This window comes from Dipodomys ordii, unplaced genomic scaffold, assembly GCF_000151885.1.
Source record: "Dipodomys ordii isolate 6190 unplaced genomic scaffold, Dord_2.0 Scaffold75, whole genome shotgun sequence".
Taxonomy (NCBI): Eukaryota; Metazoa; Chordata; class Mammalia; order Rodentia; family Heteromyidae; genus Dipodomys; species Dipodomys ordii.
The window spans coordinates 2,015,258-2,036,940 of NW_012267291.1; the positions used below are offsets into that span (position 1 = coordinate 2,015,258).

Consider the following 21,683-nt stretch of genomic DNA (forward strand, 5'->3'; position numbering starts at 1 on the left):
CGGCCTGGAGGTGGCCGAGCTGTACCTACTGGAGGCGACCCCGGCCCTGGTCCTGGGCGTCGACGCCCCCGAGGGAGCGGGCGGCCAGGCAGAAGGCGCGGCGTTCACCGAGGTAGGCCATGGCACCGGGAACGACTCCCCCTGCGCAAAGACCCAGGTACCACATTTGTGGAAAGTAAACGTATAAAGAAAAAGCGTTGCCGGGCGCTGGGGGCTCACGCCTGACATCCTGAGATCTGAGGATCCCAGTTCAAAACCAGCCTGGGCAGGAAAGGCCGTGGGAACCTTATCCCCAACTGAGTATCAAAAGGCCGAGAGTGGAGCTGTGGTTTGAGTGATCCGATCACCAGCTTTGTGCACAAGGCTGAGCTTCAGCATCCAGGCCTCGAGTTCAAGCCCCATTACAGGCACAAAAAAATAGTCTTATTAGTGCAGCATTTCATATAGACAAGGCATTTTTGCAGTTTGAAATTAAACACTCAAGAAGGGAACGCGAGAGATGGCGGGGCTGGCGATGTGGCACCGTGGTCAAGTGCCTGCCTAACAAGGGCCCAGTCCTGAGTTCCAAGTCAGGAATTAAAAATAAAAGTTCAGTATTAGATGCAGTTGGCTAAAGTGCATTATCTGCATGTGTGTAAATACCATGGAAACCCCTTGTACAATTAATGCACGTTATCTTTAATCATAAAATTAAGCCCAGTAAAAAATGTTTCCCAAGAAAGTCATGAGGTCTTTATTTTTATTTTTTTATTTTTTTTGGGTCCGGTCGTGGGGCCTGAACTCTGGGCCTGGGTGCTGTCCCTCAGCTCTTCAGCTCAAGGCTAGTGCTCTACCACTTGAGCCACAGCGCCACTTCCGGCTTTTTTCTTTTTGCTTATGTGGTGCTGAGGAATCGAACCCAGTGCCTCGAGCATGCAAGGCAAGCGCTCTACCACTGAGCCACCTTCCCAGCCTCTATTTTTAAAAAAATATTTAAGTAGGTGGCTTACGTCTGTCATCCTACCTACTCAGGAGACTGAGATCTGAGGATTGCAGTTCAAAGCCAGCCTGCGCAGGAAAGTCTGTGAGACTCTTATCTCCAATGAACCACCAGGAAACCAGAAGTGGTGCTGTGGCGCAAGTGGTAGAACACTCGCCTTGAGCTGAAGAGCTGAAGGACAGTGGTGCCCAGGCCCAGAGTTCAAGACCCATGACAGACCAAACCAATAATAATAATAATAATCACCGGAATCCTGTAGGGTGCATCACAATTTTAAATAGAAAGGTTTCAGTTTGTCCATAAAAACCCTTGATATCAAATAATTCTTGTGTTTGCCCTGGGTTGAAATGCAGTTTCTAATTTTTTCTTTTCTGTAGTAGTCGCTAGTGTGAGCAGGCAGGCCTGCGTGGGGACTTGCGTGGGATTGTAACTAACTGTGATATCTGCCTGAACTCTGATTTTCACGAGCAGCTTGAGAAAGGTCAGGAGCAGCCACCTGAAGGAGGACTGGCCGCCAGCACTCAGGAGCAGTTCTTCCTCTTGCAAGTGAGGCCCGGGGATGAAGGAAAAGACGAAATGATTCTGACAATTTCCAACTTAAAAGTTGAAGCACAGCCAGAGAGACTGACCACCGGTCTAGCCAATGTGGAAAAGCCCACAGCCAGGAACAGCCAGAGGGAGACAGTGGGTAGGCACCCTTTGGCTTCTCTTTGTGGGAAAGTTGGTGGTGGTTCAAGTTTTAAGTGGTTGATTTAGTTTATCTTCGAAACGTCAGGAAATGGGAGATGTTTTAAGCTGATGTTGTATTGTGCACTGAATCTCAAAGGGTTTTGCATTTTTTTCCACACAAACTCCCCCCCCACATCCCACTGGTCCTGGAGCTTTAATTCAGTGCCTGGGCACTGTCCCCTGAGCTGCTTTGTGCTTAAGGTTAGTACTCTACCGCTTGACCCACAGTGCCATGCCCAGCTTTTTTGAGTTGCTTATTGGAGATCAGTCTCACATGGGGACTTTTGTTGCTCAAACTAGCTTCAAACTGCTATCCTCAAATCTCAGCCTCCTGGGTAGCTAGGATTACAGGCGTGAGCCACTGGCCCCCGGCTCTCACAAACATTTTAGAATCACAGTGGGAATGTTCCACAATGCATTAGGCACATAAATAGAAGGTTCGGCCATGGTCTCTGCTCTCTGGTCTCAGTACAAGAAACTGGGGCCAGGTGAGCTGGGCAGAGCCACTCCTTATAATTCAGAATCAGCGATTGCGAGGAATGACGTCTCAGGCCACCCAAGTAAAAAGTTCACAAAATGTCATCTCATCCAGTAAAAAATTGGGTATGATGCTACATGCCTGTCATGTAGGTGTTCGGGAGACTAGGCAAGAAGGTGGCCATTCAGGCCAGCCAGGGCAGAAACTGGAGTCAAGCAAAACAGGCTGGTGGAATGGATCGGGTGGTATGATGCCTGCCTAGAAAGCCCGGGTCCCTGAGTCCAGAACTGGGAGGGGGCAGTGACGGTCAGGGCGACAGGCCTTGCTCCGGAGAGGGAAGAGCAGGCTTTTGGGCCTTGAGGCAGAGAGCCTTCCTTCAGAAGGAAGAAGGCCCGGGAGAGCGCAGTCATGGGTGCAGGCAGCAGGGTGTGCAGGTCCTGTCCGTGGCTCAGCCCGTGGGGAGAGCCTGCGTGGAGCGGTGAGGTGGACAGGAGGACTGTGACATTACCCACAACAGCATCTCAGTCATTCCAGAAGCATCTCATCCACAAGCCCAGGGGCGGATTTGATCTTCAAAAATGACTTGCTTAGCCTCGTTTTATGTTTTTTGTTTGTCAGTTGTGGGGCCTGAACTCTGGTCCTGGGCGCTGTCCCTCAGCTCTTCAGCTCAAGGCTAGCACTCTACCACTTGAGCCACAGCGCCACTTCCGGCTTTTTTCTTTTTGCTTATGTGGTCCTGAGGAATCGAACCCAGGGCCTTGTGCATGCGAGGCAAGCGCTCTACCACTGAGCCACTCTCCCAGCCCCCTTGGCCTCATTTTTAAGAAGTAATAGGTTCTTGATACTTGGGAGGCAGAGGTGGAGCTGTGGCGTCAGCCCTAGCCTGCTGAGCACAGTGGCCTGCGCCTCCACTCAGGGAAACACAAAGGGGAGGGTTGCAGTCCAGATGAGCTTGGGTATCCAAAGCAACATCTTACTTCAAAATGAACGTGAGGAGGGATGACAGGGTGGCTCAAGGGGTGGGCATCTACCCAGCGTGCTTGAGATTCTGAGTTCAAACACCAGTGTGGGGGGAGAAGGGGGGTGGGGGGGAGTCCAGTCCGCACTTGTTCTCATCAAGATGTTTTGTCCCAGTCAGCTCAAGGCAAGCGCTCTACCACCTGAGCCACAGCGCCACTTCCAGTTTTCTGGTGGCTCATTGGAGATAAGAGCATGATGGACTTTCCTGCCCAGGCTGGCTTTGAACCGCGATCCTCAGATCTCAGCCTCCTGCGTAGCTAGGATGACAGGCGGGAGCCACTGGCACCGGCTGAATTTTTAGTGATTTTTATTTTGAGTGTCTTCCTGGGTCTTCAGAACTTGGGATTCGCTGGGCCTTGTCCCCTCAGCCACACGTGGCCGGCTGGACCCTCACTGTGTCCAGTCCTCTAGCCACGCCCAGCCGCCGTCTGGGTGGAGGACGCAGTTCACCCTGTGGGCTGCACCCCTCCAGGGCCTTTCTGGAGATTTCTCCCTGCTCTGAGCAGGCATTTAGTGTCATCTGTCCCCTGGAATCGGAGGCTGGCCTGCCCAGTGTGGTGCACAGAGCAGCCTGTGGGACGGGCGATCTCCCGGCGGCGCCCCGAGTACACAAGTCCCTGTCTCCTCTGTGTAGACACAAAATGCGCCTTCCGCTGCAGCGTCTGCCCATTCGCCACCTCGGGGATCTCGAGTCTGAACCGCCACATGAAAACGCACACCAGCGGGAAGGCACACGTGTGCCACCTCTGCCAGAAGGCGTTCCGCACCGTCACGCTCCTACGCAACCACATCAACACGCACACAGGTGAGGGGCGGCAGCAGCCTCCGTGCACCTGCCCACCAGCTGCTTCACCGCCCACACCAGCGCCCCTCACCGGAGCTTCCCTAGCCCCCCCCCCAGGCGTTGGGGTACACGCACCACAGGCTGGGCTGCACCCCGTGTGGAGAGCCTGCCTGGTGTGCTTGAGGCCCTGGTGCGCACACACGCACACACAACACAAATCTCCCATGGCTCCTGTGTATCCTGTTACCCTCCTGTCCCAGGACAGGTTGCTGGTGACGTGTCTTACGTTCTCACGTCCACGGCGACGTGGGAGCATGTGCGTGAGCGGGAATCGGACGGTCAAGGCTGGGGCTGTCCGGTCTGCGGAGCACTGGGCATGGGGCGCACTCTGTCCCCAGCGCACATTGCGGTTTTGCCCTTTTTGATCTTGAAACTCACTTAAGCGCCCTGAGAAGACAAAAGATTTCTCTTGCAGCCTTTGGTGTCGATGGTTTAAGGAGCCTCTTGAGAGGCTCACGCGTGTCATAGCTACTCAGGAGGCTGAGGTCTGAGGATCTTGGTTTAAAGTCAGCCCAGGCAGGAAAGTCCATGAGAGGCTAATCTCCAATTAATCACCAGAAAACTGGAAGTGGCGCTGTGGCTCAAGTGGTAGAGCACCAGTCTTGAGCTGAAGAGCTGAGGAACAGTGCCCAGGCCCTGAGTTCAAGCCCCAAGACCGACCAAAAAAAAGTATAAAATCCTTCCGAATTCTGTCTTAAAGCCTGTGCTTTGGCAGGAACCAAGCCCTACAAGTGTGTGGAGTGCAATGCAGCGTTTGTGACCAGCGGGGAGCTGGTGCGGCACCGGCGCTACAGACACACCCACGAGAAGCCCTTCCGCTGCTCGCTCTGCCAGTATGCCAGCGTCGAGGTACGTCTCTCTACTCCCTGCTCGCTCTCCTAGAGGTTCTGGGGTTTGAACTCAGGGCCTCAAGCCAGCTCATCCATCTGACACTCAACACTCAGCTCTTTGCTGGTTGTTGTAGAGATGGAATCTCTGCTACTTTTTTTCCTGCCTGGGTTAGCCTTGGACGGTGATCCTCAGGATCTCAGCCTCCGGCGTCTCTAGCATGACAGGTGTGAGCTGCCAGTGCCCCGGCTCCCATCTGTTTCTACGTGTCCGCTGGGGTGTAGAGGGCGCCGAGCCCTGGTGGCCAGCCCAGTCGGGAAGGGATGTGGGCACCCTTGAAGGGGGTGGCGTGAGTTTCGGTTCAGCCCTGAGGCAATTGGGTTTCGCAAGTGAAGAGATTGCACAGAGGGGTCAGAAGAGGTTCCAAGAATGCGTTTCTGCTCTCGCTGTGCATCAAGGCTCTTTCTCATGTCAGCTAAAGGTTGGCTTCGCGGCTGCGGGCACAGAGGTCCCCGAGGGTTCTGAGCTGGGTGAGCAGCCTTCTCCGTTGAATTTCAGGCCTCTCTGGGTCCCTGCCCCAGTGCTGTGGGCGCTGGTGCCAGGGTCCCTTGCAGCCTGGGGATGGATGGGCTGGGGTGCCGGACCCCTGCTGCTCTCCCCTGATGTGAGCCATTTCCAGCTCGGCCTGGGTCTGTGCGGAGAAGGGCCTGCCCTGCACTCTCCATCTCCCCATCACCCAGGGAGAGCGGCGGCAGTGCACGCAGCCAGGCCCAAAGCCTTCGGGCCCTGCTGGCCTCACATCCCACCAGCCACCCAGACGCGAGCCTTGGGTTCCCAGCCTTGTCTGGCGCCTGAGAGTCTTCAGGTGCCTGTGTGGAAGCAGACGGGGCTAGCCTGCCCGAGGTCCCGTGTGCGGCCAGCTGTGAGCAGCCCAGCACGGGCAGGAGGCTTCTACCTAGCGGCCTGGGTGTGCCCAACGGGGCAGAGGACGTCCCCGCAGGACGCGAGCCACAGCCAGCCCGGCTCAGCGTCCCCTGTCCCAGGGCATGTCCAGACTCAGTGGTGTCCCCGTGTCCCAGGCCAGCAAGCTGACCCGCCACATCCGCTCGCACACGGGCGAGCGCCCCTTCCAGTGCCACCTGTGCAGCTACGCCAGCAAGGACGCCTACAAGCTGAAGCGCCACCTGCGGACCCACTCAGGTGAGACTCGCAGGAGCGCGGCTGCCTTTCTAGAACCTTCTCTCCAGTGGCAGAGCTCAGCCTTCATGGGTGCGTTCCTGCTGATGGGTTAGCAGGAAGGGGGACGCAGGCCCAGCAGGTTGTGGCCCGCAGTGAACGCAGGCCCCGGGTAGCCCTTGCCGCTGCAACTCAGGTGTTTAACTGAGTCCATGCTTCCATGTACCCTGGGGCTGTGCATGCGCAGAGTGCTCTAGCAGACACTGAACACTCGGTGTGTTGTGTAAGGAGTGCGTGTGTGTGCACATGCATGCGGGCGCTCCTCCTGTGGATAAGAACATGGGCAGGTGGGAAGTCCCAGGTGCTGGGGAGCCCGTGGTCAGCCACTCGCACGTGGCTGGGCCCCGCGCTGAGCCACGCAGAGCACGGTGCTTGAGACCACGCTTGCAGCTTGACTTGGGCACCTGATGGGAATGGAAGCCGGGCCCAGTGGAAAGGGTGGGGGTGCACCCCAGAGCAGCTTCCCCCCTTGTCTGTGTCGCAGGAGAGAAGCCGTACGAGTGCCAGGTCTGCCACGCCCGCTTCACCCAGAGCGGCACCATGAAGATGCACGTGGCTCAGAAGCACAGTGAGAATGCGCCCAAACACCAGTGCCCCCGCTGCGCCACCCTCATCGCCAGGAAGAGCGACCTGCGTGAGTGTGCAGCGTGCTCGGCCTGCCCGAGGCCGGCTCCCTGGGCCGGGAAACTTGGAGGCACCATTTTTTTCCAGAGGTCTTATGGTGCCATCTGGTGGCCAGGCTGGTTAAGTGCCATCCACAGGCTGTCACGATCCTGGCCTAGGCTTGTCCACTTTCACAGAGACCTGGTGGACACCCGCACCCCACAGCTTTCTCAGTCTAGTGTTGCTGTGTTTGGGGACATACAGAAACCTGCCAGGCGTCCGAGGAGGTGGGTGGGCCGTAGCTCTGCCCTGCCCTGCCCGTGTTCTCTCCAGGCACCTGGGCTAGACGCAGACTGACGCCGTCGTGCCCTCCGTGGTGGTGTGGCTCAGGGGCATCACAGGCAGGAGGGGACTCTGCCTGGGGCCAGCGCTGCGTTCTGGCAGTCACCCAGCCTGGGACAAGGGAGTGGGGGCTACTCCAGGGTGGGCCCTCAGATTTCAGTTCGTCTCCCGGGGCTCAGTTGTAACGTGGGGAATCACCCCACCGTCTCCCAGCAGAACAAAACAAGTGTGATCCCCACTGGGCAAAACTCCTCTGTTACCCTAAAGTTCACCTCAGCGGGCTCCGGTGAGTGTGTCCCTGGCCGCCGGGGCGGGGAGGCGGGTCCGCAGGCCCCAGCACGCTCTGTGCTCTGCTGTGCCCATGCAGGTGTGCACCTGCGCAACCTGCACGGCTACAGCGCCACGGAGCTCACGTGCCGCCACTGCCCCGCCGCCTTCCGCGAGCGCTACGCCCTCCTGCAGCACCAGCGGAGCCACAGGAGCGAGAAGCCGTTCGTGTGCCAGCACTGCGGCTACGCCTGCCAGCAGGTGCGTGCTTGGCCCCCGGGGAGAACGGGGCACAGGGCCCTGGCTCCGGGTGGGGGGCAGGGAGGTGGAGCGGGGTGCTCTTACCTTGAGAACCTGGGGGAAGCCATGCTTCAGTTGTTCAGAGGACCAGAACCAGCCAGAGTCTTGGGGGAGGGATGGGTCCCCAGCCATCACACCTCTCAGAACTGGGGCTAGAAGCCAGGCGCTGCGCCGCTCAACCGTGCCCCCAGCCCTCACCCCCTGTGTAAGCCAAGCAGGAGTCTTGGCAGCATCCCGGCAGACGCCCGTGGAAGTGTCCATGGCTGTGGGGCCCCCGGCGCTGGCTGCGGGAACCAAGGGCCCGTCACTCAGGAATGGGAAGTGGTGGTGGCTGGTCTTCACGTCCTGTGTGAGGAACAGGAGGTGACACGAGAGAGCCCGGTGTCCGGCATGCCAGGGGAGAGGGCGGGTGTCCAGCATGCCAGGGGAGAGGGCGGGCACCAGACTTGCACGGGCCGCTTTCCCAGGGAGGGGCAGCCGCGGGGGAACCACCCCCGCCTACTGGACGCCTGCGTGTCTTCTTAACGTGAACAGCGTGGCCTTGCCCTGCAAGGACATGGGTCATGGGTAGACCCATCCTTCTGAAGGAAAGAGCGCTTTGAGTTTTGGAAGTCTTATTTTCATTGCTGAGGGCTGATAGCTCTCTGGTCCTTAATGGCGTTCCTCTGGCGTGGCTCTGAGAAGGGTGTGTGTGTGTGTGTGTGTGTGACTGCGTGTCAGTGTTGAGAGTTTTGAACTCAGAGCCTCAAGCCTGACTTGCTCACAGTTGGTACTCTACCACTCTAGCCCAGGATTTTGTTGGTTATTTTTAGAGGTAAAGGCCTGAAAAGTTGTGTTCAGGCAGGGCTGGCTTTGAACCTGCATTTTCAGAGCTTAACTCCTGAATAGGATTAGCGGCGTGAGCCACTGGTGTGCAGAGCGTTTGGCCCGTTGCATGCTGGTTTGTGAAATGTGTCTGCAGTGGCAAAGTCTTCATAGCTCAGAGCCCGGGTTCTTGCCCACACCTGGCCTGTGGAATGCATCTCGCACTGGAGATCATTCACCAGGCCGCCAGACACGGGCCGCCAGAGTGGGCACGCTCAGTGTGGCTTTACCCTCCACAGTGCCACCAAACTAAGAAACCACCTGTGGAGTCTGAGTGTGAAATCAAGGCTTAGTGAGCACAAGGATCTGACATCTTGCTTTTCGGTGGGTTTTCCTCGCACCATCGGCGAGGCCTGCGGCATCAGGAGCAGGGTCTGCGGCGGCGGAGGGTGTCGGGCACAGCGCGGCTGAGTCGCGTTTCAGATGGCAGTGGATGCTTAGTGGCTGTGGACCTCATCCTGCCACACACATGTGGGGAGGGAGAGGGAGAGAGTTCACGCTCACTTCGCCCACATGTCCCTATGTTGGCCTGAGCCCCGGATGCTCTCGCGTCTGTCCGCCCGTGTAAACTCGGCGACTTCAACTGATTCTGTGCAAGTAGGACTCCAGAGGCCTCGTGACTCGGGGCAGTCAGAGTTGCTCACCCCAAGGTGGGCGCTTCGGCCTTCCCCACGGGACCTTCCGACAACACGGGCGACCAGCGTGTCGGGCTGGAAGGGCTGAGTGTCAGCCTCTCACAGACACGGGGACGCTTCCCACTGCCGCTGCGTGCCACCTGCAGGTCACTCCCGGTATCAGCTGTGTCCCTCTAGGTGCTGCGTGCCAAGTTCAGGTCACTTCCGGGGTCAGACAGGACCCTCTTGGTGCTGCATGCCAAGTTCAGGTCACTTCTGGGGAGACAGGACCCTCTTGGTGCTGCATGCCAAGTTCAGGTCACTTCTGGGGTCAGACAGGACCCTCTTGGTGCTGCATGCCAAGTTCAGGTCACTTCTGGGGTCAGCTGTGCCCCTCCCCCCCAGGAGTGGCACCTGGCGGCCCACAGGCGCATTCATACGGGAGAGAAGCCCTTCGCCTGCCCGGCCTGCGGCAGATGCTTCCGGCAGACCCAGCTGCTCAGTGTGCACATGAAGAAGTACCAAGATCCCAGCTTCGTCCCCACCGTCCACCAGTGCCCCGGGTGTGGCAAAGGCTTCTCCCGCGAGGAAGCTCCCAGAGCCACGCACACGCAGTACGGGCCCCGGGAGGAGAAGGGGCCACCCCGTGTGAAGACCCGCCTGCATCGGGGGCAGCAGGAGAGGGCTCGGCTCTGAGACCCCCACTGTGTGGAGAAGGAGCGGGGTCCCCTCCCGGAAGGGATGTCCTCCACGCACGTCCTTGCAGGTGGTTTGGGGCTTCCTGAAGAACCTGAGTTTTGGAGCAGACATTGACTACCTTGCAGTTTCTGGGGTTGGCATGGGCGGGCCCAGCTGCCAGGCTGAACCAGATGTCCACAGGACTTGCAACATGGCACGGCGGCTGTCCCAGCCGCCGCTCGAGGTGGGTCAGCAACTGGCTGTGGGCAGAGGCCTGGTTTCCTTTCCATGGGGCCCTCTCTGTGGGGCCCCACGGGGCCCTCCTCAGGACCCCAAGCAAGTGGCAGTCCAGGGCCTTTGCGATGTGCCAGTGATGTAAGACTGTAATTGCAGCTACGCGAGAGGCAGAGACCATGAGGATTGAAGTTTGAGGCCAGTCCAAGCAAAAAGGTAGAGAGCCTTCATTTCTGTGGACAAGCTAGGGATGTTTCTATAATCTCAGAGTTCTGGAGCCATAGATAGGTCAGCCTGGACAGAGAAAAAGACCTGATCAAAAAAATAAGTAGAGGTAGAGGTGGACAGGAAGACAAGACGTGATCAAAAAAGACACAGTAGAGGTAGAGGAATGGGTTAAATGGTGGAGCATCTGCCTTAACAAGCCCAAGGCTTTGAGTTGTCAAACACTGCACCGTCCAAACAACAGAAAACAACATGGCACAGGGTTCTTTCAACCCCAGCATGCGCTCTGGAGAAAGAATGAAGTTCACTGAAAGCAGGAGTGTTGGGCCTTTGTGACAGCGAAAGACGCCTACATGGCTCATTGGCACTCAGCTTGGGGTGAGCTTCTGAGGGAACCAGCCCTCGGTGCCGCTTAGAATACAGCACTCAGGCCAGATTAAAACTATGGAGAGGTGAGGTGGTTTAGTAGAACAGTCAGAAACAGACATTTCCCTGATGCAAGAAAGAAGAGAGAAGCCAGGGGCCCCTCTGAAGTCTCAAGACGGCTCTTCTGTCTAAGAAAGCATATCCGAACGTGTGCCTGGACCTTGTGAAGAACCTCACAGCTCAGTGGCAAGACTCACTTGAGCCTGGTGGTGCATAGACCCGCAGTCTCAGCACTCAGATTTCACAGTCCAGATCTCGCTTTGTGAGAACTTGTCTCAGAGACTGCTAGCAAATAAGCAAAAAGCCAAAACATAATGAAAATATCTAAGTAGACATTTCTCCTAAGAAGTCAGTGGACTGCCAACAAGCACTTCAAAATACACAGTGCTATGTCATCGTGGAACACACGCACACACACACACCAGCCCAACTTCCCAGGGAGCAGTTGACAGCTCCCATCCACAGAGACGCTGTTGGGGATCCAGCAGTCCACCTTGGAAACAGCAGGCCCTCAGAAAGTAAACGCAGCATTCAGGTAACCGCTTAGTGGTGGTGAGTTGTGTGTTTTTGTTCATTGTGGCGTGGTCTTTTTATCTGCAATTCTGTTGTGAGTGAAAACTGCACTGGGTAGAATGTTCTGGGTTTTTAATGTTTGGCATCATGTCGCTGCCAGCCCTCTCTGCTCTGCCCATGGGCTTTCCTTTGTAAGTGACCCGTTTCTTACCTCTCTCCACAGCTTCCTGCAGCTTGGCTTGTTTGTGCTTATTGTTTTAACCATAATGCATTGTGGAGATGTTCTTTTCTGTTCTGGTGTTTTGGATATTCTAAACGCCTGTGGTCAGTGCCCAGACCAGCTACGCCCTGTCCAGGCTTGGGAGGTTTTATGCTATTATTCTGTTGAATATGGACAGCCTCTCCCCACACTGTTGGCCAATCTCTCTTCTCCTTCATCAATGCCCATCAAATGTAAGTTTGGTCTTTTAGTTCTCACAGATTTCTTTTTTAAATGTTGTAAAGGTGCTGTTCAGAGGGGTTACAGTTACGTGAGGAAGGTGATGGGTACATTTCTTGTAGAACATTGTTACCCATGTCTTAGTTTTTTCTTCCACTATCTCCCCCTCACACACATATACCCCCACTCAGCAAATTTCTTTACAGTTCTTTGATTTTTCCCCCTATTCTTCCCTTTCTGCTCGAGCTCAAGGACTCTTACCTTCCGTGTGGACTCGTCTGCTGCAGGGGTGTCCACTTCCTTCATCTCTCAGCCTTCTGGTTATTTTTCAGGATTTCTCCCTCCATTTGGATCTCTATTTTCTCATCAGGCATTAATTCTCTACTTCATTTAATCTCTTGTAGCCATTTACCTGCGTCCTCTTTATTAGGAATTCACTTAACGTTTTGTCTGTGTTTCCATTGAATTCCTTTGTGTGCTTCCTTGGTGTCATTGCTTACAGATGCTTTCGTTTCATTGACGGTTCTTTTTGGGGAGTGGAGGGCAGTAGTAAGATCCTTAAAAGTAAATGTCATATCATGTGCTTGGTATAATAGGTACCTTCTTTTATTCTGGTCAGCTCGGAGCCTGGGCACTGTCCTTGAGTCTCTCTCTGCTCAAGGCTAGTGCCCTGCACTTGAGCCACAGCGCCACTTCTGGTTTGTAAGTGGTTAACTGGAGGTAAGAGTTTCATGGGGACTTTTCTCCTGGAGCTAGCTTCAAACCGAGATCCTCAGATCTCGGCCTTCTGAGTAGTTGTGCATTCATTGTCCATTCTTACCAACAGTCCTTTGAGCTCAGGGTCTGGGATTTCCTTCACTTGGTTGTTGTGTGGAGGTAGTTTGTTTTCTCAAGTTTCTTGTACTTCTGTGCTGGTCTGCTCGCTGGCAGACCCGTGGTGGGCTGCACCATTGCTCTCTGTGGTCTCCAAGCGTGCTGTGGGGTTCTGTGGTCTTTGTGGCCTGGGTTAGGCGGGTTTCTAACATCTTCCTCACCCTTGGTGTGGAGGTGTGTCTCGGCACTAATGTCTCCAGTTCAAAACCCAGAGAGAGGTCTACACACAGGACGAGACCATCCGTGGCCCTTGTCTGTGCCCCTGGCCGCCGTGAGGCTCCAGGGCAAGGCTGTGGGGGTACAGAGAAGCTACTGGACTGCGAGGATGGCCCGGATGACAGGGCTCCTCCGGGGCAGACCCCAGCCCAAAGCCCAGTGCCTTCCCGCCCCTGCTCGTCCGCTGGGCTCTTGTCATTCACAGAGAGAGCTTGGCACCACTCTGCCTCCCAACTTCATGTTCACAACGTGAAATAATTTACAGACTGAATGCTTGTTAACACACAGTGGTCACAGTTGGTGAGCACACCAGCTGGTGCACAGCCTGCCCGGGTCCAGCCACGAGAGCCCCGCGCTTGGCCACAGCTCCTCTCCAGGGTCACAGCTTCTCCTCTCCGAGGTCACGGCTTCTCTGGGGTCAGCATCACCTCAGTAGTGACTCTCTCAAGGGTCACAGCTTCTCTTTGGGATCACAGCTTCTCTCTGGGGTCACAGCTTCTCTTCCATGATGGTTTTTCACATTTCTTTACCCCAAGTGAATGAAACCTGCCATCTTTAAGCAGCTCATTTATTGACTCCTTGCAGCGCTGGGAATGGAAGCCAGCCCCGCAGACCTTTCTGCAGTCTGCCACTGGGTTCCGTCCATACCTGCAAGCTACTCTGCTGAACCTGTGTATGTGTGTGTGTGTGTGTGTGTGTGTGCGTGCATGTGTGTGCGTGCATGTGTATGTGGTGTGTGTGTGTGTGGTGTGTGTGCGTGCATGTGTGTGGTGTCTATATGTGGTGTGTGTGTATGTGTACTGTGGCATGTGTACATGTGTTTGGTATGTGTTTTGTGTGCGTGGTATGTGTGTGGTATGTGTGCGTGTGTGTGTATGTGATGTGTGTGCGTGTGTGGTGTGTGTATGTGTGGCATGTGTGCATGTATTTGGCATGTGTGCAAGTGTTTGGTGTGTGTGTGGTGTGTGTGTGCATGTGTGTGGTGTGTGTGTGCATGTGTGTGGTGTGTGTATGTGTGGCATGTGTGCATGTGTTTGGCATGTGTGCAAGTGTTTGGCGTGTGTGCGTGTGTAGGTGCATGTGTGTGTGGTGTGTGTGCATGTGTGTGGCGTGTGTATGTGTGGCATGTGTGCATGTGTGTGGTGTGTGTGTGCATGTGTGTGGCGTGTGTGCATGTGTACGTGTGGTGTGTGCATGTTTGGCGTGTGTGCATGTTTGCCGTGCGTGTGGTGTGTATGCGTGCATGTGTGTATGTGTGGCATGTGTGCATGTGTATGTGTGGCGTGTGTGCATGTTTGGTGTGTGTGCGTGTGTGGTGTGCATGCGTGCATGTGTGTGGTGTGCGTGCATGTGTGTGCATGTGGCATGTGTGCGTGTGTACGTGTGGCGTGTGTGCATGTTTGGCTGTGTGTGGTGTGTGTACATGTGTGTGTGTGTGTGTTTGGCGTGTGTTGTGGCGTGTGTGTGGCATGTGTGCATGTGTACGTGTGGTGTGTGTGCATGTTTGGCGTGTGTGTGGTATGTATGTGTGCATTGTGTGTATGCGTGGCATGTGTGCATGTGTACGTGTGGCGTGTGTGCATGTTTGGTGTGTGTGTGTGTGTGTGTTTTCTCACTACAGAACAGACATAGCCGCTCTCCAGCCCTGAGCCCAGCTGCACGGAGGGCACACTGGGCTTGCGCATGCATCCACTAGGGCAAAGGGCTGACAGCACTCTTCCACCTCCTGGGGACTCCGTTGAGCCCTAGCCGAGAAAAGCAGCTTGTGGCACGCGTTCTAAGTCCCCTCTCTGTTTACATCCCGTCCCAGGTGGCCATGGCGGGCTCGGTGAGTGGCTGCCTGGACCTGAGCCCAGGCAAAGCGCCTGCGCCCTGGAGTAGCTCCAGCCCCACCTGCCTGAGAACGGAGCCGGGCTGCCGCTAGTGAACTTGAGACACCCATCCTTCACTCGGCACGTGAACTCTCCAGACTGAACTTTGGGAGTTTTTCTTTTTGTATTATGATTATATTGTAAACACCTCAGTGAGGAAATTTCCCATCTAGAATTTATTTAGTTCTATGAAGGTCAAACAAGTTTTTCTAGCTGGTTTGACCCCGTCGGGTGTTCCCTGCGTCAGACTCGGGGCGGGCTTGCCTGGGCCGCGGTTCTGTCTCTGGTGCCAGCCCTGTGTTTGTCTGCCGCCGTGTCCTGTGAGCTCTGGAGGTCAGGAGCAGCAGGGCGCTGCCCCCTCCGCAGTGGAGCGTGATAGCACTGTGATGAGTTCAAATCCCGCTTCCCTCGGTCCTCACGGAGAGACTACGAGCTCTGGAGAGCAGCATGGCCGCTCTCTGACTTAGTTCACTAAGACCATGAAAGCAAGCTGGTGTTGCGCAGCTGCGCGGACGCCAGGGTTGGCTCCAGGCGTCCTCCGCGCTCCTGCTGTCCACACGGGTCCTGGGGCCTGCACGGGGCCGTGGTGTGCTCTGCGTGACCTGTGTCATTTCTCCCACAGCATAACATGCACCGCCACACGGAGCAGTGCGGCCTGGCACCGGAGCACCCCGGCCTCTCGGGCGAGGGTCGGGCGGGGAAGAGCGCGCCGGCGGACCCCGGACCCACGGGCTGCAGGGATGGTACGTTGTGTGCGTGTCGTGTTCCCCGTGTGTGGACTCGTGGTGCAAGCGTCTGCCCACTGCGCACGCGCAGCCCCGGCCCAGACCTGGAAGGCGCCTGGCTGTGCCTGACTCCGCTGTTCCCGCGGCGCCTCCCAGCACCCCACGGCTCCATGCAGCACCCCACTAATTGCGGCCATGCTGGCAGGCTCAGGCAGCCGGTGAGGCCCAGGGTTCATCACCCCTCTCATAAGGCTCAGGAGGAAAGAGAAAAGTCAGTGAGGGTCTGAGGGGTGTGCACAGTGCCACGCACCTGTACACACCTGCACACAATACAGGTACACACACAGGTGCCCAGCCACGGACACAGACACACACCGCACACTCCACCTCAGGGCACACTGCACAGCGCCCTGACTCCAGGACCAGTGGAGCCCCAGGGGGTCCCTGAGGAGGCTCCATGCCTCCCCCTGTCCCCCCCGCCCGTTCTCTCCCCTCCCCACACCTGTGTCGGGTCGTGAGCCTGTGTGGACCTCACACAACCCACTCCAAGGTCTGTTCCCCAGTGGGGCGGAGGCCAGCGTGGCCCTGCATTCCACCCTCTCACCCACGGGAGTCAGCTAGCGTGGTTCTCAAGTCAGCCCAGGACGGGCAGCCCTGGCACTGCCCGGCGGGCATCTGTCCCTCCCCCCCCGTTTCCTGGACACCAGGACGCCGCCTCCACCTCTGCGTGCCAGGCGCTGCACAGGGTGTTGGGCCCCGCGTGTGGGGGGGAACGGGGGGGCTGGAAGGGCTGGGGAGAGCCGGCCCAGTGCTGCGCACCCCACTCACAAGGTGAGTGCTGGCAGAGCCATGTCCCATGCATGCCGCTGCCCACGACGCCTCCAGGGGCCCGGTTGGAAAGGAAGCGGGTCTCGCCCCTGGCCCAGGATGCCCCCAAGCACCCCCTGGGCCCCAGGGCGCCTGGCTGAGCCCCCGTGTCTTCACTTAAATCTTCTCCTCGTGTCTTTCCCTCAAGATGGCGCTGCGGGGGAGAGCCGCCCCACGCGGGCGGAGCCGGAGGCGGCGCAGCGAGTTGAGAGCAGCAGCATGGCCACGTGACGCCGCCCGCCTCCTCCTGCCCTGCTGAGCAAGTTCGAAACCCGCACTCTTCCCGTAGTTCATAAGTTTGTCTCTGTTGGTCTGTTTGTGGGGAGCAGCCGCAGCATGGCGCTCGGGCGGGGTGGGAGCGAGTCTCAGAAGCTACCGCAGACTGCGTGTGTCGGGCTGGGGACTCGAACCCACGCATTTGTTGTTCCTTTGCTGAGTAACCTTTCCGAGGATAGTGATTTTTCTACAACCAGCCAGGGTTTCTCAACGCTGGAAACTTTACATCGACTTGTACACACCCGAGAAGTTCCAAATCTTAAATTGTTTTAAGCGTCTCATTACGAATATGAATTTACATCCTTTTCATACCAATGAATTTTCCATGAAGTTTAAAACTTACTGTGGTGCTTTTAATTAGCTCTAAAAACTCAACCCAAAATGCTTCTTTAAAAGAAAGGAAATGAAGAGGGGCCCTGAGCGGCAAATGGGGGGGGGGGGCGCAGAGCTGAGTCTCCTTCCGCTTCTGTTGCATTCACGCGTGGAAGCATCGGACTGGCCGGGTGCATTGGGTTCTCCTGTGTTACGATGTTTTCCCCTTGCTCCAGTGACTTCCTGTACAGCTGTAAACCACTGGCCCCGTGAGAAGAAACACAAGGGCTCAGGAAAATGAGTGTGTAAAGAATTCATACTGGCTGGCACCAGTGAGTGCTGAGTACTCCCCCTCAAAACCCACTGGGAAAATAAACCTTCTCAGCTCACTAGGCTGCTGTGCCAGCCCCCCCCCCCCCCCCCCCCCCCCCCCGCCGTGTGCCCCCCACCTGCATGCCGGCGGGCCTCGGCGCACCCCCAGGTCTTCCCAGAGCCCGCCCTTCCCCCGTGGTCTTCCCCACACTGCCAAGGAGCCCTGCCCAGATTCTGCGTCTGCGTGAAAGTGTGGACGCATCAGGAGGGGCAGGTGATCCCAGTAGCCGTGGGTTTCCTCCACTCCACCCCACTCACGCCCAGCCCGGGGTCTGCGGACGCTGCGTGGGGCCTAGGAATTCTCCTGGCGATGTTTTATTTTTTGTAATGTTGGAACACGTTACACAACTCAATAAAATGAATTGACTCAAGATGGCCGCCTTCGTCTCCATGCGATTAGAGGTCACCCTAACTTGGGGGGGCGCCGCGCTGGGAGACACAGGGAAGGCCCCCTCCCCCTCCCCCCTCCCCCCTCCCCGCACCAGCTGCGGGCGGCTCACGGCTGGGACGCAGAAAGCTTCCTCAGAAAAGGCAGACGCCATTCCTTACCCAGCACCCCGTGCCCTGCGCAGCACACAGCACAAGCTGGGGGGGGGGGCAGCGCCCATGCACGGCACGAGCCACGCTGCCGTGGTGGTCTTGCAGGCTTGGGTCTCATGGCGGGCACACGCTCAGGATTACAACAAGCGGTGTCACCCCTAGTGCGTGGGACTCCCCAGGTCATCGTCTGAGTTGGGGGAGGAGCCGGGGGGGACGCCCCACAGGTCCTCATTGGCTGAGTTCTGAGTGGCGTGGCCTAAGTCTCCTTACTTTCTATTGGGAGATTTGAACACACGCACCTCTTGAGCATCGCTGAGTGTGAGAAGCCGCGTGTGGCTGTCCGCTCACTCTGTTCTGTGAGTTCCGGAGTGGTTCTTCAGGTAGGTGCTTCCCGGCGCAGTTTCTACCATTTTCTCATTTTGCCGCCCTCTGTTTCTCCCTTGCTAACGCCCCCCTTCTCGTGGGTCCTGTTTACCTACAGGTGTCCCGATGCGTGAACTTCGTTGCTCCTGGCGAGTTTCTACTCAGCGTCAAATGCCTGGTCTTGAAAATGGGTCACCTCTGGTTGATTGCGAACACCTCCTTATTGGGCTTGCCCCCAAAGGTCAGGCACACTCGGGTGGGTCCCCAGCAGCACTGTCACAGTAACCAAGAGCAGCTCCTCAAGAGAGAGGACGTGTGTCCTGAGCGGAGGAACAGGATGCGGCGTAAAGAGGAAAGCTGCTCGGCCCAGGTGAGGCGTGACGCCGAGAGCTGGGAGCCCGGCCCAAGACACACACAGGCCACTCCCGAGGGCAGGGCTGGCACGTCACAGGAAAAGGCAGTCTGTGGAATGTTCTGGAAAAGATCAGACACAAGCTGCGATGGCCTGGGACTGGGAGATAGTGCCAGCCGCAGGGCCGCATGGATTCCAGGGGTGCCCGTCATGCTCTGCCCGCCCAGGATTGCAGTCAGAGCCTTCAGAGGAAACGAGTTTGGGAGGGAGAAATGGTGTGTTCTGATTGTGTGATGCTTGAGTGGAAGGCTGTGGCAAGCAAATCGGCTGTGGCGTGACCCGAGTTCACCAAATGCCCCAAGAAAGGTGGTAGGTATTTCTAGAGCATTCTACTTGGGTGGCTGCAGTGCCCACGGTGCCCACTAGAGGGCAGTCGACACCTGGCTTCCAGACTTTGAAACTCGCTACTCCGCCTGGCAACTTTACTAGCTTCGCACCTTCACCACAGGGAAGTGAAGCGCGGTGTTTGGTCTTGAATAGCACTGGAGGTGGCTACGTGAAAGGGGCTTCACAGAGGCTAGAATGAAGCTGTTTCCTTGGCTAAATCGGGACCTGCCTTCTTCAAAGGTGAAGGTCCAGGGGGAGCTGCTGGTGCCCACGGACACACAGCTCGCCAGCCTGAAGCCCGTGTTTGCCAGGAGATGCTATTTAAAAAGCAAGACTGCGGGCTGGGAAGGAGGCTTAGCAGTAGAGCGCTTGCCTAGTATTCATGAAGTCCTGGGTTCGACTCCTCAGTACCACATACACAGAAAATGCTGCAAGTGGCGCTGTGGCTCAAGTGGTAGAGTACTAGCCTTGAACAAAAAGAACCTTAGGGACAGTGCCCAGGCCCTGAGTTCAATCCCCAGGACTGGCAAAAATAAAAAGGAAGAATGGACACAAGTTGCTCACACCCATAAGCCAAGCTAATCAGGAGGCTGAGATCTGAGGATCATGGTTGAAGCCAGCCTAGGCAGGAAAGTCCATGCCTTTTCCATAAACCACCTGTTAGGTTTTTTAAAAGAGGGGTTGCTGAGTAAGAACAGCACCACGCACATGGTATTCAGGTAAGGGGTAGGTTTAATCGTTCTGGCTGGCACCAGGCCACGTTGGCCCTCCATGCGGCTGGGAAAGAGCGTCTGGACCTGGGCTAGGCCTTATCTAGGGTATGGGTGGAGAAAGGTGTGGCCACATCAAATTCAGATGTGACCACAGCAGATGCAGATGTGACCTCTTCCAGGTGTGCCAGTTGCCTAGGTAACGCAGGTGCTGGGTGGAGACTTTGCTGCGAGGAGGGTGGAGTCTGCTCGCCATCCAGGAGCGGACCTTACATTCCAGCCTTAAACAATGATGAACTAGGGCTACTCCCACTGACAATAGGCTACTCCTGGCTGCTTCCTGCTGACATGGGGCGTCCACAATAGGGGTAAAAGGCTGAAATTGGGTTCCCTCCCAGAGAAGGCAGTGAGCAGCAGCTGTCCCTTGGTGGCTGGAAGTCGAGCTATGATTCAAATAGTAGAACACCAGATTTGAATGGAAAAAGCTAAGGGACAATGCCCAGGCCCTGAGTTCAAGCTCCAGTCGGGGGGAGGGGAGGGGAGGAGCACCGTCACCTCCTCTACTCAGGGATGACAGTTCCCCAGGGAGCTCACACAAAGGACACAGCCTCGCCAGAGCCACGGAGCCCAGGGGCGACACCCGGAGCCACAGAGGAGAGTCCGCACCTCCAGGGCCCCCGACCTCGCTCCAGTCTGGGCTCCTTCCCCACCCTCACAGAGGATCTGGTGGTCCCCCTGCTGGCCAGGCTCCAGGCGTTTTACTCTGGAAGGTTCTGCCCTAAAGAGCAGTCTGGGCTCTTGCTAAGGAATGGAAGAAGGCAGAGCTCTGTGCGCTGTGTGACCTGGGTCATGGGACTCGCTGGCCTCTTCCACACGGTGACCACCGCACACAGGACCGTGACACAGCGACCCCTTACGCGCTGCCCGGCCAGCACGCTGTGCGGCGCTGTCTGTGGGAAGGTGAACAGTCCCTGTGTCCGCAAGCCTGCTTTGTCCTGTGCCCAGCTGTTACTCTCGGACTGGAGAGGCCCAAAGCCAGCGCTCACTGGACGGGCAGGTGGCTTCCAGTCAGCCCTGGATCGGCGGCTGCGTACAGACAGACACTAGCTGACTGTCCACGTTGTGACCTGTGGAGCGTGGTTATGACCAGAGTGAACAGTGATGGCAGATCTCACCACACCTCTTTCTTGGGTATTAGCAATGTTTCTGTGTGTGTGTGTGTGTGTGTGTGTGTGTGTGTGTGTGTGTGTATGAAAGAGAGAGAGAGAGAGATGGTCCTGGGGCTTGAACTCAGGACCTGGGCACTGCCCCTGAGCTTTTGCCTTCCAGGCTAGCACGCTACCATTTGAACTGCAGCTCCACTTCTAGCTTTCTGGTGGTTCTTTGGAGGTAAGGGTTTCATGGACTTAACTGACTAGGCTGGCTTCAAACTGTGATCCATCCTCAGATCTCAGCCTGCTGAGTAGCTAGGATTATACACGTGAGCCACCAGCGCCTGGCTGATTTTTTTAATAAATGGTTTCCTGACAGTGGACTTGGCATGGGAGGTGTTCACTTTGTCAGCGCGGATTGTGTTAATCTGTTCGTGAGATTTGCACTGTCTTATGTGTGTGATGCTTCCATTAAAAGTTCACCTTAGCCAGGCACCGGTGGCTCACACCTGTCATCCTAGCTACTCAGGAGGCTGAGAACTGAGGATTGCAGTTCAAAGCCAGCCCAGGCAGGAAAGGCTGTGAGACTCCAATAAACTACCAGAAAACTGGAAGTGGCGCTGTGGCTCAAGCAGTAGAGCGCTAGCCTTGAACTGAAGAGCTGAGGGACAGCGCCCAGGCCCAGAGTTCAGGCCCCATGAAAAAAGTTTACCCTAAAAATTCACTTAGCTTTTTTTTTCTTTTTTGGGTCCGGTCATGGGGCCTGAACTCTGGGCCTGGGCGCTGTCCCTCAGCTCTTCAGCTCAAGGCTAGCGCTCTACCACTTGAGCCACAGCGCCACTTCCAGCTTTTTTCTTTTTGCTTATGTGGTGCTGAGGAATCGAACCGAGGGCCTCTGGCATGCAAGGCATGCGCTCTACCACTGAGCCACCTTCCCAGCCCTAAAAATACATTAGCTTTAAGAAAAGAAAAAAAAGACTAAGATCAATTTGAACTGAAGAGCTGAGGGGCAGCGCCCAGGCCCAGAGTTCAAGCCCCATGAAAAAAGT

The 21,683-nt window shown here is 56.5% G+C and overlaps 1 protein-coding gene across 1 annotated transcript in view; it reads left to right on the forward strand.

The window, feature by feature from the left end:
* Ctcfl (CCCTC-binding factor (zinc finger protein)-like) overlaps window positions 1-20,590 on the forward strand; it is a 26,474-nt gene extending 5,884 nt beyond the window's left edge. Inside the window, exons 2-15 of the mRNA XM_013024293.1 lie at window positions 11-157; window positions 1,451-1,667; window positions 3,841-4,011; window positions 4,766-4,899; window positions 5,958-6,078; window positions 6,599-6,748; window positions 7,427-7,587; window positions 9,510-9,695; window positions 15,202-15,322; window positions 16,320-16,398; window positions 17,955-18,051; window positions 18,153-18,404; window positions 19,014-19,075; window positions 20,176-20,590. Of these exons, the coding sequence (XP_012879747.1) occupies window positions 11-157; window positions 1,451-1,667; window positions 3,841-4,011; window positions 4,766-4,899; window positions 5,958-6,078; window positions 6,599-6,748; window positions 7,427-7,587; window positions 9,510-9,695; window positions 15,202-15,322; window positions 16,320-16,398; window positions 17,955-18,051; window positions 18,153-18,404; window positions 19,014-19,075; window positions 20,176-20,590 (2,313 nt within the window). The remainder of the gene's footprint in view (window positions 1-10; window positions 158-1,450; window positions 1,668-3,840; window positions 4,012-4,765; window positions 4,900-5,957; window positions 6,079-6,598; window positions 6,749-7,426; window positions 7,588-9,509; window positions 9,696-15,201; window positions 15,323-16,319; window positions 16,399-17,954; window positions 18,052-18,152; window positions 18,405-19,013; window positions 19,076-20,175) is intronic.
* The last annotated feature ends 1,093 nt before the right edge of the window (window positions 20,591-21,683 follow it).